Source organism: Gadus macrocephalus, chromosome 3 (genome assembly GCF_031168955.1).
Source record: "Gadus macrocephalus chromosome 3, ASM3116895v1".
Classification (NCBI taxonomy): domain Eukaryota; kingdom Metazoa; phylum Chordata; class Actinopteri; order Gadiformes; family Gadidae; genus Gadus; species Gadus macrocephalus.
The window spans coordinates 10138170-10159256 of NC_082384.1; the positions used below are offsets into that span (position 1 = coordinate 10138170).

The 21087-nt window shown below is 44.2% G+C and overlaps 1 protein-coding gene and 1 long non-coding RNA gene across 2 annotated transcripts; both read left to right on the forward strand.

Moving 5' to 3' along the window:
* Nucleotides 1-348: 348 nt before the first annotated feature.
* Nucleotides 349-16266, forward strand: suclg1 (succinate-CoA ligase GDP/ADP-forming subunit alph). The gene is made up of 9 exons (XM_060047220.1): nt 349-503; nt 2189-2289; nt 4165-4281; nt 4747-4959; nt 5253-5310; nt 5913-5996; nt 6456-6607; nt 11086-11274; nt 15966-16266. The coding sequence occupies exons 1-9, from the start codon at nt 470-472 to the stop codon at nt 15990-15992; spliced, it is 975 nt and encodes a 324-aa protein (XP_059903203.1). The 5' UTR covers nt 349-469; the 3' UTR covers nt 15993-16266.
* Nucleotides 16267-18089: 1823 nt separating this feature from the next.
* Nucleotides 18090-19487, forward strand: LOC132453678 (uncharacterized). The gene is made up of 2 exons (XR_009524769.1): nt 18090-18276; nt 19001-19487. It is a non-coding gene; the product is annotated as an uncharacterized LOC132453678 (long non-coding RNA).
* Nucleotides 19488-21087: the final 1600 nt, after the last annotated feature.

The following is a 21087-nucleotide window of genomic DNA, read 5'->3' on the forward strand; positions in this document are numbered from 1 at the left end:
AATTTTCGTAATGCACAAAACTACACTGACAATAATGAGTAGCAATATAAGCAATATTGAAGAATAATATAACGTTTATGTGAAGTTTATAACTGTCTATTTTTTCAATTATATCAAACACATAATATGTATTGTAGTTATTATAATCAACAACTTATACAGTTGTCCTTTGGAGGTTGTCTCTTTGAAGTTGAGCGCGCGCATTCACGTTTAACCGTTGGAACTACATTACCCAGCAGTCATACGAATAATAGTCGGCTAATATTTGCCTTAAAACCTCGCTGGTCTACCTACTGGTCTACCTTATTTTGATAACAAAAAAATTACATAAACACATACATAAATATTCAACGACCATTTATATATTTTTCCAGCAGTCTTTGAATATAAATCATTCGGCACAATTTTAGACAACTAAATCGTTGTGCCAGGGTCCAGAGCCTCCCGTGTCATTGGTGAATGACCGAAGATGTCGCACTGTAGGTTGTTCTCCAGGCTGCTCTGTAAGTATTACAACTTATTACAGTGGCAATCTAACTACACGATGTGTCAGGTTGGCGCCTGTTCGTGTGTGCTGTGCTCTGTTCTGCATGCTGTTTCTTCAATCCGTTCATCGAGGCAATGACCACATTATGAAGCTTGACATGGCTAGCATGGCTAGCATTGCTTTAGCTTGTCAATATCATCAAATAGGCGATTTAGCATGGTTAATGTGTTTATTATACTGTTGTAACCTGTTGAAATCAAATACCGTGCAACTCACTCCTTGTTGAACTTAAACATCGCATTTACTTTACAATAAACTCGGTTTGCACGGTTTAAGTTTGATAATATTGCTAGTGACAATGTCTGTTAAATCACATTTGGCAACTGTCAAGTATTATTGGGCTTGTGCATTCTGAGATGTTTCACCATCAGTTGTCAATCACAGGCAAACTGAATGCTTGCATGATAACTATTTAGACTTTCTCAATTGTCCAATGTTCAATGTTCAGTTAGGGAGCTCGTGGACCTCTCTTAGGCTGCAATAAAACTGAGGCCAAAGTCCATTCAAGGCCAAGGCCCAGATGACCCCTGCCTATCCCTATACTGTCATTCAGCACATCATATACACTCAAGTCACGGAAAGACTGTTACATTAAAAATCAATTGCGCAATACATTTTGTGAATCTATTGAGTCATGAAAACTGACGGACAATTAAACTGTGAACAGCCGCCTATATGGGTCAACACCAATGTAAGAACTATCCCCCCCTTTTTTTTTTCTGTATTAATGTTTATTTAGGCTTTACTTACATTAATGCATTACAACTAATGATTGCCTGATTTTGGTAACACTTCCAACCAGACCGTGAAATAACAAAAATACAAAACAACAAATAGGCACGGTAAAAGCCAAGCACTGTCAGCAGGAGGCCAAGTCGTCTTCGGGTAGGGTGTGTGAGGACATTCTTGAAGTTAAATCCTGACTCGTGAAGGACTCGAATTACCTACCATTCTAGGACCCCTGTGTTTTACTCTACAGAGGGGCTTTTATGTTAGGAGATATGGAAGAACATGATAAAGGTCACATGATGAATGTCATCCATATACATTATCACAGGTCCATAGACCAGATCAGATAGCAATTATTTAATCCCCGCGGGAGGAACTTGGGTGTTGCAATAACAAACCGATGAACATTTGGTTGGTTAATACTAGAATATCCCAGTTAAAGTAAAGCTATAATTACCCACATTAATTCAACAAAATGGAAGTGCATGGACTTTTCACAGACAAGTTTGTAGCGTCTCCAGTAACCTGTCAGCTTAGCTTGAAGGTCATGGCCACTGCATTTGTTTCTAATGGCCCATTTAGTTAAATACTCATCAGATATGTTGATGGTTTATTACGTTTGACAATGCTTTCAATCAATAGATCTGTTGATTTGCTTGTTAAAACAATATCAATGTTTATATATTCACTAATATTGTAGAATAGCTATAGAGATCCATGGTACTAAGTGGCTTTGACTCCCTGCCATAAAGGTTCTACTGGGTTTAATCCCATTTTACTGAAGGCATCCTTGAGCTAGTTGCCCAAAAGCCTTCCTGCTCATTAATGTCGAATATCTGAAAACAATACAGATGTGTTGGAAAAAGGTGTCTGCATGTTGACTAAATATTTTTTTGTGTGGGGATACCCCAGTGCAGCAGAGCGGTGTCAGAAGCTGCTATACTGCCTCCAGACAGAACCTTTACATCAGTAAAGACACCAAGGTGATCTGCCAGGGCTTCACAGGCAAGCAGGTAGGTCGACTCACCAGATCGCCACACCTCAGAAACAACTGTCCTCGTGTTGTTATTGCCTTCTATTGGCTCCCTTTGACAAGGGAACCCTGTCTTTCTTTCACTTCCTTCCACATCTAGCTTGTTAATGCTCTGGAACCGACCTGTCCTTGGAGACACTAGCTCTTATTCTCAAATGATAATGTATTGATCGTAGGTAAAAGGCATGTGCAGGTTTTACCCTTCACCAATGAAATAAAATATTTATTTGAGTTTGTTTCTCCGATTGAGTGAGGGAAATGTGTACTTATGGTATAGCGCCATTTCATATAAAACAAAGGTCATTATAATGTTTATATACACAGCAACAGTACTAAAAAAGATTACAAAGTTGCGGTGGTTTGTTTCCACAGGGAACACCCCCTCCTCTCAGCTCCAAATTATATTTTGTTCACAATTTACTGTTGTGTAAGTCATCTTTTGAATCCAATGCTCAAAATTATTCTTTTTTTTCTTTATTATTTTTACCTCGTCATATATTTCTTCAAAAAAGTAAAGTAGATTGGTTGTACAGTTAAGTAACTTAATGGTACAAGTAGCTAGATAAACTGAAAAACCAATATTAAATATTTTTTTGCCATATCGCTCAGCCCTTTATATCCCGTTTTTGTCCATACGGTGGGCTTAACAGTCGATGGAAGGTTTCATGCTATGCTAACAGTACTTGGTAAATAAGTATTCACACTACACGATACATGCCTGATTTTCCAGGTTTTTGGAACTAAAGACAAGTGTAGCTGGGAGGCATATCGTAGACAGCTGCCGTAGGCGATTGATTGTATAGTCTGAAGACTCTGAACTGCTCAAAGGTATGATCTGAGAGGCTGGCAATAGTGTCGCAGAGCCTCGAGAGATACCTAGCAGTTAAAAATCTGTTAGAGAGCCAAATTGCACCTTGTTGTCTTTATTATGTCATTAAATATAGTTCTTATGAACTTGTGGAGTGATACAAGGATGAAAATAATTTAAGCTGTTCTGTTCAAGTTCAGACTAATTTGTCTCTGACTTCTTAAGCAGAAGTCTTCTTAATTTATATTGATATATATTTTGTCATTAGAGGATAGTGTTTGGCGATAAGCCAGGGCACACAAATCTGCTCAGAAATTATAAAACACCACCAACGGTGCGGACCACAGTCTTATTCGCAGTTTGCTGTTCATTCTGACGTTGGCAATTATCATTATAGAAAATATAATAAAAAATGTTGACGTTTTCTTCTTCCTGTTATGGCCCACAACAGATTAAGATCATATCATTCACATTTATTTCCCAAATCTTTGGTGCATCCATTTCTCCTGAACTTTCCAGCTATATTTTCAAATACAAAAACTTTCTAATCAGCAGCTTCTATATTTCAGTTTTGTATCTTGGCATCCTGAATCTCCAGTTTTTGTTTTTATTGGGGGCACGGTAACTATTAACACACTTAAAGGGGATTTAAGTTTGTAACACTTCATTTTCATACCTTCTTGGGCTTTTGTTTGCACCCCAAGCAGTTTTTAGATTGCTTGCTTCAATATTTTGATATTTGATACCTATGTAAGTACAATTCCCCCCCCCCTCCCCCCCCCCCCCCCCCCCCCCCCCCCCCCCCCTCCAATAGATGCCGATAATGATCACTTGACTGATGGGTACGGGATTTATAGTTGTTATAGATGCATTCATCATGATGTAATCAAGTTAATCGTTTTACAATCCGGTTGGTTACTGGTAACTGGAATAAGCATCCTAAACCACTCCAGGGTGTCTCCTTAACATTAAATATTGTGCTTTAGCGTCGTGGTTCAATCCTTTCAATGTCCATCCCTAGTTGACCCTCCTCTGTCTGCTGTCCAGGGTACGTTCCACAGCCAGCAGTCTCTGGACTATGGCTCCCAGCTGGTGGGCGGAGTCTCCCCAGGCAAGGGTGGCAAGTCCCATCTGGGCCTACCCGTCTTCAACTCAGTCAAGGAGGTGAGTCGCCGTGAAGGTCCCCAGTCTTTGAGTCACAGTGCTCTGGAAGACTTTCAGAGAATGGTTGAAATGCATCCTGGACGATGTTATCCGAACAAATGGCCCCTGAAGGGCCAGGACATTGTGGAGGATGGTTTATTACGAGGAGACCATTAGGTGTCACTATTTCCTAACTACACACCTTGTCTCTCTGTCAGTCTACAGTGCTCTCTCGATGTCTTCATCTCTCTCTCTACAGCTCTCAACATCACTCTCTATACATCTCTATCACTCTACATCTCTCTCTACATCTAAACATCCCTCTATACATCTCTATCACTCTACATCTCTCACTATGTCTCTGCTTCTTTCTCTACTTCTCTATCTATCTACTGGTGAACAGTACAGTAGTGTCTCTGTCTAATTTCTGCATCTCTCTCCGTTGCACCCTTTCCACCTTTTGAAACCGGACCCCCACCTCTCTAGGCGAGGGAGGGCACTGGGGCCCACGCCACCGTGATCTACGTCCCTCCCCCCTTCGCGGCGGCCGCCATCATCGAGGCCATCGATGCGGAGATGCCCCTGGTGGTGTGCATCACGGAGGGCATCCCCCAGCAGGACATGGTGCGCGTCAAACACCGGCTGATGCGCCAGGGCACCACCCGGCTAATCGGACCCAACTGTCCCGGGGTCATCAATGTGAGGACAACGTGTGTGTGTGTGTGTGTGTGTGTATTTAGTTATGAATGCAGAGTAAATGTAATATGGGGGAAGATAATGTGTCGACGCAGGTTCAACTGCATTGAGCCGTCATTATTAAAGTTGATAGTTTTATAATTGATGTTTTCTTTTAATCCGGAAGTGATTCCACAGGAGGTCAATATCGCTTGGTCTCCGACATGTGGGGGTTCTTGCTACCAATTGGGGAAATGTTTTCCCACCGATTTGCCATGAACATTGAAGTAAAACATAATTCCTGTTCTTATATGCAGCCTGGAGAATGCAAGATTGGCATCATGCCAGGACACATCCACAAGAAAGGAAGAATTGGTATGAATTTCAAAACCTTTTTTCGGTTTCAATCAAAGAATGAAACGTGAAATGTCCCTGCCTTTGGTGTCTGGAACTGAGCCAGCTCTGTACTTAAAAGTATACCACAATAATCTTATTGTAAACTAAACCTTGTTCAGACCTGAACAAGTGGTTCCCTGATTTGGAAACCCGTCAGGTGAAAAGAACCATCAATTTCTATTCAGGATCATATGCTCTTACATGACTTATGCCCTTTTTTGGGCTCAAAAGAACCTGGGTTGTAAAAGCCCAAGAAATGGAGGTCCAAAATAATTCAAAAAATGAGTTTGTTCCGATGATTGAACCTGCAGCATTTCCTAGGACACTCCAACAGAGAGTGTGATCAACGCTTGAGTCATCCAGTCCCCATGGGCCAAATGCGTTTGAGAATTAAATGGAATAAAATAAAGACCATGAAACTCTTCCCTGCAAAACCAATGTGGAGGCTCAATGTTTTTATTACAATATTAAAGTAACAAGGTCAAACATTCAAAACCAGCCCATTATGTTGTCTCGTATCACGTGCGATGCTATCACAATTCTATCCAAAATTGTTTTTCTTTGTTGCGTCTGCCCTTCAGGCATCGTGTCCAGGTCCGGCACACTGACGTATGAAGCAGTGCACCAAACCACACAGGTTGGCCTGGGCCAGTCCCTCTGCATCGGTAAGTATCCACACACGGATGACGCTGATCAACCCTTCCCTGACCATCCAACCTGGTGGCTACCAGCCTCCTCTCTAACCAGCACCTCCACACAACCACATATACATTTGCTAACTTTATTTTACTTCAACTGTTACGCTTGTCATGCTGTGGCATACCCTATGGCGATCCCAGGTGTCCCTTCTAACCGTCCCAGGAAGGAGGGATCCCTATTTCGAAATTTCTTCTTACGGTTTCTCCTTGATGATTCAGGGAGTTTCTCGTTTCTATTTAGAGGGCGTAGGGTTAGGCTGGGGTCATATTATGTGACTGCTGATGCCCTTTGAGACCAGCTTTGATTCAAGGGCTATTTGAACTTACTTAGATCCATACCTTCACCTGGGTATGATGGAGCCAAGAGGAGTTCAGTTGGGCCTCCCTCTCATCCTCATCGTCTTCCTCATCCTCGTCTTCCTCCAGGTATCGGAGGCGATCCGTTCAACGGTACGGACTTCATCGACTGTCTGGAGGTATTCCTGCGGGACCCAAAGACCGAGGGCATCATCCTCATCGGGGAGATCGGGGGTGACGCCGAGGAGAAGGCCGCCGATTACCTCAAGCAGCACAACTCTGTAAGGAACGCTCGACGCATGACCGGAAAGCCTCCTTCAGAGGGTTTCAATCGTGGGATCTGAAGTCCCGTCCAATATGTCGATAACGATATGTTGTTTTTATTACAATGATTGGAAAGCACCAAGATGGCGGCTTTTATTCTGCATGGCCTCGTTTGGAACCCTCCCCTGAATCGGGCTGTTCTCTAGGGCCAGACTGTCCCCAAACACTCAGACATGTTTATTTCTTTGATTTAACTGCACTTTTATCCTTACCGACTACCGAGGTATCAAGACGTAATTAATCAGCAGGTAGAGAATAGGTAAGCTTGCTGAGGGCTGCCTAGAGGTTATGTTGTAGATTTGGGTCAAACCCAAGCCTTTTGCCTTCATTACTAGACTATCATGTCGTGTTGCAAGAAAGGGAATTGGCCATTGAGTGATCTGTCGGTACCTGCGGTGCTAGTGAGTAAATCCTAGGCTTGCACAGTCTGGACACTTTAATTCAAAGCATCATTTAGGCCTGCACGATAAATCGTTATAAAATCGCGATCTCGATTCACACCTCTGTGGATTACATTTTTGAATAAATTAGATTTTCTTTTTTTCATGAAAAAAAAAAAGCCTTAATTTACAGGTGTGTAGAGTTGGTTCAGGCAATTAAAGACAATCGGCTGCTATATGTATAAAATAAATCCTTCCGTTTTTGATGCTGCACTTTAATCAGTTATAAAGGGCCATATGAAACATAATGTGCCAGAGGTGCCAAAAAAAGATGTTTGGTACTGGCATTTTTTTTTTGGTTACGGTTCTTGTGTGCAATAAAAATTACATTTTGTGAGAAAAAATCGTTGCAGAGAATCGTGATATCAAAATAGAGATTCATATTTTTCCCCGAATCGTGCAGGCTTAGCGTCATTGCAAAAACATAAGTGCATACATTCGCACGGACAGCTCCGGCGGGATTCAAACCGCTAGAACTGGACGTATTCTAGCAGGCCAGCTAGACTGCAAGCTGCTCTTATATGTACAGAAAATTGCACACAAAAGAGAAGTCATCACCTTCTTTCCCCTTAACCCTTTAATCGTTCCTTCTGTCGTCCTGTAAGTCCACTGTAAGACAACATTTGCACATCAGCTGTGCTTCACACAAATTTGGCCCATATGTGTGTATTTATTTGATCCTCAGACATTGCGTGTGCGCAAGCGTGCCGGTGAGCAAATGTGTGTTCACAGTGCTCTGGAGCTTATAAATGGATTTGATTCGCTCCTAGCCGCTCTAATGCATGCAAATCTTACCCTGTGGCGTCTCAGGAGAATAACTTCCTCCCAATCGTTCATCGTAAGCAGGGCAAACACCCCCAGCCAATCAGCCGCGGTGTTGACAACCACGGGTCGCTACGACGAGACACTCCCTCGCTTGAGCAGGCTGAGAGGAGTCACGTAGGGCAGAGCATAGCTCTTCACCCGAGAGTCGGCTGCGGAGAGCTGCATGCAAACACTTTATTTAGTTTGCCTTGTTTTGAGATGGTGTTTACTGAGAAAAGGGAGGGGAAACGAAGACCTGTGGTTTACTTGGATCTGCTTCAAACCGGTGTTAAGTTGAACTCTGCTGAAGTAGTTTTCAGTCAAGGATCCAAGAAAGTGATCACATCAAATAGAGGTGTGTTCTCTCTGAGGACTTTTGGAATGCTAATGTTGGCTAATGGTTTGGATAAATCAGGAAGGGTACTTTCTGCAGTGACTAGTACACAGAAGTATGTCTTGATGAAACGGTCAGGGCAGTGTGTTTTTATCAAGTGATTTATCAAATTACCCGCACCCCTTTCAAACCTTTTGAAACTGTCTCAAGTCGAAAATGCATAAAAAAAAGTCAGAAGTCTTTCCCAAACGACATTCCAAGGGCAGTGTGAAACCTTGAAAAACCATTACACCACCGATAGGATTATTAATCAGTGACAACTCACACGGACACTTTAATAACTGTATGCCAACGGTGGACCCTTTTTATGGAAAGGGTTCAGAGTGCATGCATTTTAAGCATGGGCGGGCCCCAGTTGGAGCCAAGCCCCTGGCAATGTCCACCCGATGAGCAAGACATTACCACTTACCTCCCTTACCCTGTCTCCACACTTGGCTCCACACACATCATGACCATCGTGAGACAATCGCGGTTCTGTGTCCCAGACGTCACATTGGAGCTGATGAACGGAGTAATGCGACGGGGCACCGCATTAACTAGACAAGTCCTTTGCTCTTTATGAGCCGAGTGCATCACCAACCCCTGAAAGACTGTGGCCTGATCCAAGCTTGATCGGATGGTGTCATGCAACATTAGACTAATTAAACTCGTAGCAGGAAAGGACATTCCTACCCTTCCTGCTATGTGCCCAAACGCCTCTGAGACTCACAGGCATCCATCTTGTTGCTCGTTGGAAATGATGCAGTGTTGTTTTGTGGACAATAGCTCATGTAAAAGCTGAAGTACTGGGTCTGTTGCTAGTGTCCACAAGGGTTTAACGCTTCCAAATCATCTCGCCGCAAAGGAGAGTTTGTGAACTCGTGATTGAGCTGAACTTCACACACGTCCAAAGTGTTTCTCAGCCTCTCCCGGAGACTAACGAAGACGCAACGTCAAACATCCCTACGTCGTAGCCATGCCTTTTGGGAGTCTCTTGGAACATTTAGTGTCTATTCTACAGCGAAGATTTACTACCCCCTCCCCTGTTTCAGTCTCTCGACTTGAGGTGCAGACTCTGTACGTGCACCATACCTTTGTTTGATTCAATTAAATGGGGAACTGCAGAAACAGCCTGCATGTTAAATATTGTGAGGTCTCTGATGGGCTTTGTGTAGAAATGCTGGGTCATTTTGCCAAAGTCTTTGCCTTCTATCATAGGATTAGGGGTCTTTCAATTGCCTCATCTTAATGTTAGGCAAAGAGAAAGTGTCACCCTGAAGCACTATAGCATTCAACGCCTTCCCCAGATCTTGTGGTCCAGCCCCTGTAGTTGATGATTTACCAGTGATTTAACAGTGCCTGGTGTACTTTAACATGTAGTCTAATTATCCAGGGATACAGTTGTTTAAAATGTAGTTTGTTCAATTATCCTCCAATAGAGGAAGACTTATTCACAACAGGACAGGTGAGTACATTTGAGACTGCCTGGTAATTATGGAATGAGGAATGGAACAGGACGTTTTTCACTTTTTTATTTTCAATTACAAATGATTTATGCCAAAAATAAAATGTTATGCAGCTTAATTGATACCAAGAACATGGACCAGTTCACAAAGTCCTTGGACAAAACAAAAGACAGAGATATGAAGACGCAGATAAAACAACTGTCACTAGTAACGATGAGTCTATTATCAATTAGTGAATGAATCAAATCTAACTTTGACCATCAATCAATCGCTTAAGTGATTCACACCACCCCCTTAGTCCCACTTCATTCTACCGAAGGGGGACCAGCACCTCACTACACCCCTAGTCCCACCTCATACCAGACCAAATGGGGACCAGGACCTTTTGTGACGTCTCTGCAGACAAACTGCTTGCCAGTGTCAATTGTCTTTGACAGATCTTGGTGTGCGTGTATACATTTTAAAGCACTAATCTTAACTAAAAGCCGCAAAGGAGTGCTTGAACCAGAGCGTTCAGCGCCGTTCTTTGCATTGTTAACCACGTCACGTCAACCATCAGATAACGTGTGTGTGTGTGTGTGTGTGTGTGTGTGTGTGTGTCTTCTGTGCGAGTGTGTGTGTCTTCTGTGCGAGTGTGTGTGTCTTCTGTGCGATTGTGTGTGTGTGTGACGTCTCCAAGCCATTTGATCATACAAGGATGAAATACAGGACGTTGGCCCACCTCGCTAGCTCCCTAACGATGATGATAGTGGTGTTATTCGTGGAGATGGAGGGCTGGCTCCTCACCTTGGAGAGGCGGTAGAGTAGTGAATGTTGCTATCCATCAGGGAGCTGGCTAACGGGGGAGGTGTGCGGCCGACCCGCGGCTACATGACTAATCACCACCCTGACGAGACGCCACGGAGCGGCTGGCCTCCCGTTCTATGCAATTAAACGGCCTGATTGACCCGTCGCCTCGCCACTCTGCTAATTCAGCTTTAGTGGCTGTGATGTTTTCAACCTTACAATGCGGCCATGCATGTTGTTATCCCTGTTGCATAACGTTTCTCTTGAAAGGGATTCTTAAACTCGTTTTGTTGGTTAACCCTCCTTGAGAATATCCGCCATTTCATTTTAAACTAAAGATTGTATGTCTTTGTGTCTCCCTCTCCCCCTGTATCTCTCTCTCTCTCTCTGTCACTGTATCTCTCTCTCTCTCTCTCTCTGTCACTGTATCTCTCTCTCTCTCTGTCACTGTATCTCTCTCTCTCTGTCACTGTATCTCTCTCTCTCTCTCTCTCGCTGTATCTCTGTCTGTCTGTCTCTCCTCGTCTCTCTGCCTCTCTCTGGGTTCTCTCCCCTCCGCCCTGCAGGGTGCCAGTGCCAAGCCCGTGGTGTCGTTCATCGCAGGGCTGACCGCGCCCCCTGGTCGCAGGATGGGTCACGCCGGCGCCATCATCGCCGGGGGGAAGGGTGGAGCCATGGAGAAGATCGCCGCCCTGCAGGCGGCCGGGGTCGCCGTCAGCATGTCCCCCGCCCAGCTAGGAAGCACCATGTTCAAGGTAAAGCCCCCTCGCCGTCTCACCCCTACCAGCTCCTTGATGTCACAGGTCTGAACTCGAGGTCTCACCCCGACCTTCTCCTTAATGATATGTTACTGAATGTGTGTATTTGTGTACACAAGCCTATGCTTAATGGTACTAATGATGTTAAACATAGAATACTAGATGGCACTAAAAGCTAATGGATTATTTATATTCAGATAGTTCATAACACAGATAAATGGAAAACATTCAAGTGGGCATATATGTTATGTTTGTTATTGGCCAAGTTCCAGTGAATAATTGTGGCCTTAATAACATTACACGCCTAACGAGCCCCGTGGATTTCTTTACTCTTCCTACTATACAACAGAAGCAATATTGTTCTTTGTTATTGAATTGCACAATGCATTTATTTTAGGGCAGGGTTAGTTTAATACGCCTGTGCGTGTGTGTTCTTAGCGTCTATAGACCTCTCCGCACGGCAGCATAATCTGACTGCAGTATAAATCGAAATGTTCCCACTGCCATCCTTCCACCACTAACAAAGCACCAACACAACCTAACCCTGAGTGATTGTAGCCTGTGTAGAATTATATATTTGTATGTATTTCCTTGCAAGGAACACGCTTTTAGTTTTAGACCTTCACTATTTAGTCATCAGGCAGAAGCTTTCATCCGAGTAGACCTGCGGTGACTTTGATGGCCGTGTCATTAAGGAGCAGGGAGCGGACTGTGGACATGGGGGGGATTGAACCAATAACAGCTGGGTGCCTAAACACCCGAGCCACGACTGTGTTCTGTCCCTTTATCTTCTCATCCCCTTGGGAGCTTTTGACCGGACCACTAACATGCATCCATTTGACACAAGTTTCCTCACTAGTGGGATATATCCAATATATACAAGAACATTTTGGATGCATTTCTATTGGAAGAAGGCTTGGTTTTTAGCAATGAAAAATTATGTCAAGCACTCTCACTGGAAGAGGCTACTAAATAAGCATATTACACCACACCATTGTTAAATGCTTGACCCGGATTGGTCAATAACGTTCCAATGGTTTAACAGTTCTGAATAAATGCGCTCCAACTCCCAACAGAAAAACAATGGTTTAATACAACTATCGACCAGATGTTTCTGGTCGATGCAAAATGCGCCGCTGAACCTTGTTTAAATCTCAGCGGATTAAGTAGATGAAAGAACAAAAATGTCATTGGAAGTAGCTAATTTCTCATCATTTCTAACCCCATTTAGGTGGTAGTAAGCTAACTTGGGCTTGCCCCGGCCACATCACAACCCTGTCATCCGTTGTTCTCCAATACAGCCGACCGCATCCTGGTTTATTCCTTACTTTCCACTTTATTGTCGTTTCTCTCGAGTCCTGACACAGGTACGCTTTGGGCAAAAGTGTCTGCTAAACGCCCTAAATGTAAATGTATATGATTACTCAGTTTATTCACCTACAAGCTCAAAAATCTGCAGTTGCCCAGATAAAACAAACGGATTATTCCACGTTCTGTTCCTAGGCAACCGTGACAAACATCCCATCAGTGGGAAAGCCCCCCCGGGATAAACAAGGGGTTAACGCGTTAACGCCGGACATTTAACATGCAATTATCCACAGGCGGGCGGGCAGGCAGGCGGCGGGAGATATGAGCGTCTGCTGCCGGGGGCTCATTAGGCACTACTGTCCCCCTTGCCGTCCCATTCATCACGCCGGGGAAGCACGTCTGACCACCAGATGTATTTGTGTCGGTTTGTGTCGACCTTATTAGTCAACTGGTGTCATTCATTACCCGGCCCCTGAGAAGGCAGCTATAGATCTGCCGGGGCCTTTCCCCTCCCCTACCAAAGTGTAATCCATAACCGCTCTGCTTAATGATGGAAAAGCCAGCTTATGGTTGTTAATTTTACAGTCCATTGTGTCCATGCGTCTCTATTTACCTAATTGACCGCCATTACGGAGACACCGGCTCTTACAGAAGGGGCTAAACGGTGGTCTTTAGCACACAGATGGGTGGGGATATTTAACGTACTTAGTGACGCATCCGTCCGTGCGTTTATGCATGCCCATGTGTTCTGCATGTCCACGGTGGGTGGTACTTGGGTTTCTCCCATTTTTATTGAGGAGTGTTATTCCGGCGGTCCACGCTTTGTTAGCCGTCAAATGTTTCTAAACACCAGGCTGTGATGGCTCGCTGTTTACACGGTATTGGCGTCCACCGTTTCACCTCCCTAATTAACTCTGTGGGCTGGTGGCATGCAGAGCCACGTCTCCACGTTTACTGTCCAAGTGGGTTAGACACGCACACACACACACACAGGGGGTATATGACTCCCGGTTTCAAACTTTTGTGTACGGAAATGAGGTGTGCAATCTCATGAGGTCTCTTCAGGTCCGCTTTCTAGCCCAAACATCCGGGGAGCCCTTACCCATCATAATGAGTCCCTCGCCTTTACCGCTACTTGTAATTTGCGTTGACTGCATGGTTACGCCCCCCGTTTTATAATCATCAGGTTTCGGGTCTTGCTGTCAAACTTGTTCTCTGTCTTGTTGACTCTACGCCATCCTCTCTTTCCCTATCTCGCTCTCTCCTGTCTGTAAGCTGTGAGTGGCTACTGGCACCATGAGACTAGAGATTACTTTTAAGAGATTAGCACATTAACCACAAATTCCATTGACTTTCTAGAAAAGAAAATACATGTTGTGGAACATCGTGTATATCTTGCTTCTACAGATTCTGCTCACGGAAAGCCTTTTCCCACCTGGTTCGCTTATTTAGCCAGTAATATTATTCATATATTCCAAAAAGTCAAAATCTCCAAAGTGCTATTAAGGGGGTTTGTACTTTTCCTCTTGAATAGCATAATTACTGCTCTCCACTAATAGTTCCACGCTGACTCCCAGGGACGGGGAAAATGCAAAAGTCAAAAGAACTCAAACATTGCGAGCCTCAAAAAAATCATCTTTTATTTCTTAGCCTTAAAAGACCCCAAAACTTGGCTACTCTGGGAGTGCATTCAAAATGTTTCCCTCTTCCCTATGGCCAACTGAGCCTTGAGTGTGTCGTGCTAGAATAATGTGTTAGCCTAAATTAATTAATACTGTCATCTTATCACAGCCACACACTGGCTCTAAACCCCTGTCATTGTGGCTGCCTTATAGTAGCCTGGGAACCAGCAAATGTGTCAGCCAGTTTTATGATTTGCTCGGGCATATGCACCCGGCCCACTCCCATTCAGACCGATTTCCAGGAGATACCAGCAGGTACCATGGGTTCAGAGGTGCACCTTAAGGGAGTGCAGATTAGGCATTTCATTAAGCTACTGATGTGTCCGACGTTTCGTCGCTCCGAATGGTTGGAGGTCCAGGGGTATTTCGGTCTGCACCCTTTGATTATACCCCTTGGAAATGAAAAACCATCAGAGAGGTTCCAGGCTAATACGCTTTTGCCAATCCGGTCTGGCAAATTCCGGCCTGCGTAATTGCCCACCCTGCCGAAAATGAATTATGTCACTTGTTAAAGCAAGCAGAAACTAGGCGATTTGTCTTTATATCAATGGAGCTCTTCCAACTCCGACACAGGTGTTTTGTTAATGGTATCCATGAAAGGAAAATGTGTGATTTTAATTCTACCCTTTCGCTGGAACAGAATTTGGCACTTTCAAACTTCTCTGCCTCCCTTTTTCCCCCTGATGGATGTTTCTCTGTCGAGGATGAACATGAAAGAGGATGGTGACATGTTGGGAGATTGTATGTCACCATTGTGTCGCTTTATTTTTTTGTCCACCTTGTTTGGGGGGCCATTTTTAAGCCGTCCATTCCTACTCGATTGTGTACAATTCTGTCACGCAATTATCCCTCCCCAATTTCAGACCTCTCTGCACACTTTTCCCTTTATGATGGCTCCCTCTATCTCCTCATACTATACTCCTCCTCCTCCTCCTCCTCCTCCTCCTCCTCCTCCTCCTCCTCCTCCTCCACTAAGCGTGTCAGCTACCCCCCTCCCGACACCGTTTGCCGGCTCTCGGGCTGGGGCTGGGTGGTGTGAGGACAGTATTAAACGTCCAGAGAGCTCCGTACCGCCTCTCACCTCAGGGTGGCAGTAGTCCTCCGGCTGCGGCGCCTGGGCCAGCATGACTTGTGTGTTTTCGTGGCGCCGATAAGCATTTGCATTTCTTTCTCCTCCCTGCGAGCGATGAAACACCTAGACGAGAGGCATTATTTACGATTATTAACTTATTTTTTATTTTTTTTAGATGTCGTGGATTTACAAAACATTTTTGCATGTAAATGGCTCTGCATTGATAATGGCTGTCGTTGTATTTTGTCACATTTTGCTGTCGACGTGACAACCCTCTTCACCGATTAATACAGACGCGGGTCGTGATTATTCCAAAAGTGGTGTGTGTGTGTGTGTGTGTGTGTGTGTGTGTGTGTGTGTGTGTGTGTGTGTGTGTGTGTGTGTGTGTGTGTGTGTGTGTGTGTGTGTGTGTGTGTGTGTGACACACACACCAGCCTCTTCCCTCATGCATAACCAATTAGCTAGGCTTCACGCGGGACCCCTGCGAGATGTCCGCGGCCCCAACAGCACATCAGAACCACAACAAAAGCGTGTGTTTTTTTTGGTCCATGAATAGATCAGCGGGTGCTTTCTATCGTTTTGTGTGTTTTCCTTTCTCTTTACATTTTTTTCCGTTGTCTCCGCAGGAGTTTGAGAAGAGGAAGATGTTGTAGGTAGTGAGCGAAGGCTCCCTGCCCTTCTGCTCCACCACCACCAACCCTACGCCGCCCACCAACTCCACCCTCTCAGCTCCCCCCCCCACCCACCCCTGTTGGCTCACCGAGTGGGGTCGCCCGCACGGCCTTCAGACAGCCTCTCACGGATCAACTACCGCACACATGTCTGTGTCGGGCTTGGGTTGCTTATGCAACTCAACGCTTTCTTTCCCTCGCCCTGTGATGTTGTTCTAATCTCGTTGTGAAGGAATAAAATCATTTTCCATCTTAACGGTATTGGAATCTCTTTCAATGACTCGATGTGCAAAAATAAATGTGAAATCGTAATGTCGGAATTTCCTGTCCACTGGCGGTATGCCCAGGACCCGAGGGAGGCAGGCTATGGTAATGCCTACTATCTATTCTCTCTCTCTCGCTCTCCCTCGCTCTCTCTCTCTCTCTCGCCCTCTCGCTCTCGCAGCCATCCATCAAATATTTTAACTGAACGATTTTGGTGCTGTTCTGTAATACTTTCAACAGCATTTTGGTAGATCTGTCGGTGGGAGGGGGGGTCTCTATTATGTTTTGTTCAAATCCTTCGTAAACATTAACGTCTAGTTAATGGATTGAAAGCCCTTTGTTATGTAGACAATGACCAACACTGAAAGGAAACCCTTTCAATATTGGTTAATGTCCACAAAAAAGAATGCTCTCTTGTGCATTTCCAAGGCCAATAGTTACAGAATGTCCATCAGATTTATGAAACCGTTGAAACGAAGAAATTAAGTGGTTGGCTGTTGAGAGCGTACAATGAAAGGGATTGCGTCAATGCAGTTGCCTGTCCAAAAAGGCAAGTTGACGCTTATATGAATCAAACTGCAATGCATCATGGTCTGCAAAGTGAAATCAGGCAGTTTGGAGGAAATGGAGGTAGACGATAAGGTTACCGATGGGGATGGCTTGGCTAAAATCCTTTTCAGCGAATAAAAGTGTGTAATGAAGCGTTGGAGGCCCTATACTGGACATCTCTACAGCTTATTCTTATCTCTGCCACCGCAGTCGGCAAAGACCCGTTATTATGTGTACACATTGTAAGCAATTACTTTTTAATCTGCATTAGCAAATTAACATAATGATTGGCGGTGGAATTTAAGGCTTATTTATTTAACGGCTTGGAAGTTTCTTGTGCTGTCGGTGAAGTTGCCAAGCTGTAATTTTTACTTTGGCTATAGAGCCGTGAACCGGGTAAATTACGAGGACAGCTTCTAAGGAAATGTTTCTTGATTCTCTTTTAATCTTTTAGGCTTTCGATGTTTATTTATTTTCCTTGGTATTAGTGTGAGTTATTGGGGAAACGAATTGCCCTATTTGAAGACCAGATATGTTATCTGTTATGAGTCTCAAAATGCATGGTGAAACTTTTAGATGGTCAATCTGTCCATCTCACCAGAGCGTGTAATTAAGTAGCGGGTAGCCGACCTGTAAAAGTCCTGGCAATGGGCTTTGGCCATAAGTATAGGCCTACATATCGAACCTACATTTAACAGAAATAAACACTTGGTTCCAAGCAACTGGTCAAACTTTCTAATGAATTCTTTCTGGGGGGAGGGGGAAGGGGTTGATGAACCCCAAACCATGATGAACCCATGTTGCCGCTCACAGGTTTGGGTCCCCCCACTTCAATGCAATTCAATTCAATTGCTATTGGATCAGAGATTTGTCAATCACTGCTTAATTTGCAATAAATAAATGATTTGATCCAATGACGTTGGGAGTTTTGAGAGTTTAGAGAATAGTGTATTTGAATTAATAAAATATGAAAGAAATCTATATTATATTAAAGTTATTTTGGGGTGTTTGTGGTGGTAGAAATAAGGACCCTGAGTTATATAATGTATTTGCTCTATTATATATATATACATATGTATATATATATATATCTACAAATATATAAAAATATATGTGTATTTGTTTCTGATAGAATTGTCTGATTTCCCAGGGTTCCCCCCGGGCCACCTCATAAAAAAAAAAAAAGCTCACAGCTGCTTCTATGCACAAGCAACACCTAATCACTTCAAAATGCTACTTAGCACTTTGTGCACGGACAAAAAATATCCATTCATGCAAATGACTTCCATATATTAATGAAGCGTTCTGAACCCTATCCCCCTTCTCTGTGCATCGTTGCTCCAGATTGGGCAGCGACTGCGAGTTTGCCCATGATGTACCGAAGGCGAAGCAGCACCAACAGCACCAGCATCTTCCGCAATCTTTCTGCCCTATCGTGACCTTCTGGTTTGTGGTATGTCGTAGCTTGGATCTGTCTCTGTATTTGCCCTGGATTGTGCAGGTTGCAACCATCTACTCACCATCAACTACATTATCTTACCGTACATTACCCGCTGTGAGATTTCCACTAGTGCCCGCGCATTCCACGTCACACATTGAGTTTTTCCAGGTTGAAAAGACCACTCACTGATTGTTTAATGGAAAGTAGTTGCGTAACTGGAACGCTTTATTTATCTGCACGTCGGACAGATGTCGTAATAGGCCTACCCGTTCTAGAAATGGACCGATGTGGATTTTGGATCTGTTTTTTAATGACCTTTGCAGGTTTAGCTCCTTTTGTGTTTGCGTGGCATTCTAAGTAATCCTCAGATTGGTGTGGAAATGCGAGAAATAGAGAAAGCAGATTGAAGCAGAATTTGTTCTACATGATACAGAAAAGTGCCAGCGCTGCAGAGAAAGTGTATTCAATTTCACGAGCATTGGTTTGCGAAAATGTAGCCATGGTGATATTGGTATTCCTTCAGATAGGCAAAATTAATACAATATCACAATTTCAAATCACAACAAAAATAAGTTCTTACAAAGTATGTTGTCTTTGTGTTTGTGTGTGTTTGTTTGTCCCCCATTCTGCAGAGGGTTCTATAGGTTTGAGGGAGTGGGGGTGTTTACATGCGGCCTGTTTGGGTGGGGGGATATTGATTGCGGTACATGCTGGCTGATCATGGCGTGCTCCGCAGGGTGGGCCGTCGTCATCAACGCTTCCTCTCAGCTGGTGCGAGGCGGTCCCGCCGAGACGCACATCATACACACCGACGCCTTGGAACGGGGGACATGCAATGTGGAAGTCCTGCCGGGAGCCGAGCTAATGTTAGCTTGTTGTTGTTGATGTTCTTTGTTGTTGTTGTTGTTGTTGTTGTTGTAGTATGAATGGCGTGTACCAGCATGCGCTGCTTAGGCGATGTGCATGTGTGTGTGCGTCGGATGTTTTGTAACAAACCAGGCGTCGGCTCTCATTCTAGTCAGAGATCATTCTAGGGTTGTCAAAAGAAGACATGGCTGAAGGAAAGTCTGATCATATTCAAATGCATTCCATTCATAAGAAGAACCTCGTAGTCCAAGTCTCATTATTCAAAGACTCAGGCTTCTGGAAGCCGTCGTGGCATTTAGATAATTGATGGTGACTTTGAAGCGTGCTGTTTATAATGAACCTGTGTGCGCGCTGTTGATCCAGCGTAATGCATCTTATCCTCACGCACAAATCCAATAGCTCCGGCTGAGGGCAAAACAAACAAGCAAGCCGTTTGTACACTTTCTACACGCCATTAGCTCTCACAAAGAGCCTTAGATCCACAACACTGAGGCCAAGATGTCTTTGCAGTGGCTTCATGGAGCTATTCAGGGAACACTTTTGCTGGGTTCTGAAACCTTTCTTCCTTAAACCCTTGACCCCTTTGAACCTTTAGCACCAGAAGAAGCAGGATATATTGTAGGTACGGGGCGCGGGGAATAGGGACTGATTGGGGACAGCCAACTCCTTCGGCGACTGTTGATAATCTGACCAATAACACACTTCAGACTTCATCGCCAGGGTCGCTTGCTATGTGGCCGTGCAGCGGTGCGATACGTCAATGTCTGCCGCATAGTCGGAAAATTGCCAGCAGACATCCTGTTGGATGCGTGTCTGATGTATCCTGAGGCCCCCGAGCTGATTCGGCGGCTGATGGAGCCTCTTGCGAAACCATTCAATGCCCGGAACAGTTGGTCCGTTTGAGTGGAAGGGAGAAGCGATAGGCCCCGAAGCCTGGAGGTTTATTAGAGGTATTTGTCAGAGAGCTAAAGCCTGATCCTGGGTTATTTATACCAACCTGCTGTCGTCTGTCATCACCACATTGACCAGGCCTTGGGTCCACATCCTCCCCTGGCCGTGGACCTTACTCACCTTGTGGCTACTGTGTTTCATTTGGTGGGTGAACCTTCGTCAGGCTTTGGAAGGCGGGGCAATGCAGCGTAATATCGCACCGGTTTGCTGTTTTACCATCGGGAGTTTGAAATAAAGAACACAAAAAGTGATTACGAAAAACTTTTAAATAACTTTTTTTCTCAGATAAAAAACAGTGATATCGTTAAATTCTCATAATGCTTTATTATGTTCTTACAACCCGCCTCTTGCAGTATTAATGACATATTACTTTTCATTCCAACCAATTTCAGTATTCGATTATTCGAGGTTTTTTTTTATAGCTAGCTGCTAAAACGAATATATTGCTCTGCTTTCCTCCCTTCACCTAAAAACAACGGACCCTGATTTGGCTATTTTCTCTTCCTCACACATCTGAGCGGTTTAATGAGGTTCCAAATTCTAAGCGCGCCTGTCGACCGCAAAGACAGAAAACCCGAAACTGTTCATTTTTGGGCTGTTTACGTGACTCGTCTGTGATATGAGGTCCTTACACACCTACTCAGGATTGGTGTCTACATGGTCCCTGCCGAATGTGCATAAGCTCTGTGAAATCATCCAGACACAGAGATCTGGGTGTGCTGTAGACTAATTAGTTCACAGTAGCTGTCCAAGTTTTGTTAGGGGTGAGGGAACAGTCACTGCTCTTGCATTTCAAGTTCTGAGCGTTCGTGGAAATGTAGCAAACATATAACAAATAAATAAAAACAGGATATCTAGTGTTTCATGTTTACCTAGAGACATTTTACTTTCCTTATGTTGTTGTTGTTGTTGTTGTGGCAGGAAAGTCTAGAAGTTACAGTTTTTGAAACCCAGCTGACTGGGTTCTGGGTTCGAACCCCATGCCCATAGAGGAATTCTACCCCG

Bases quoted from the DNA above. Each gene is read 5' to 3' on its own strand.
- suclg1 (XM_060047220.1), top strand. From the start codon at position 470: ATGTCGCACTGTAGGTTGTTCTCCAGGCTGCTCT. The intron at 4,282-4,746 runs GTGAGTCGCCGT...CCACCTCTCTAG, and splicing joins TCTTCAACTCAGTCAAGGAG to GCGAGGGAGGGCACTGGGGC. The intron at 4,960-5,252 runs GTGAGGACAACG...TCTTATATGCAG, and splicing joins ACTGTCCCGGGGTCATCAAT to CCTGGAGAATGCAAGATTGG.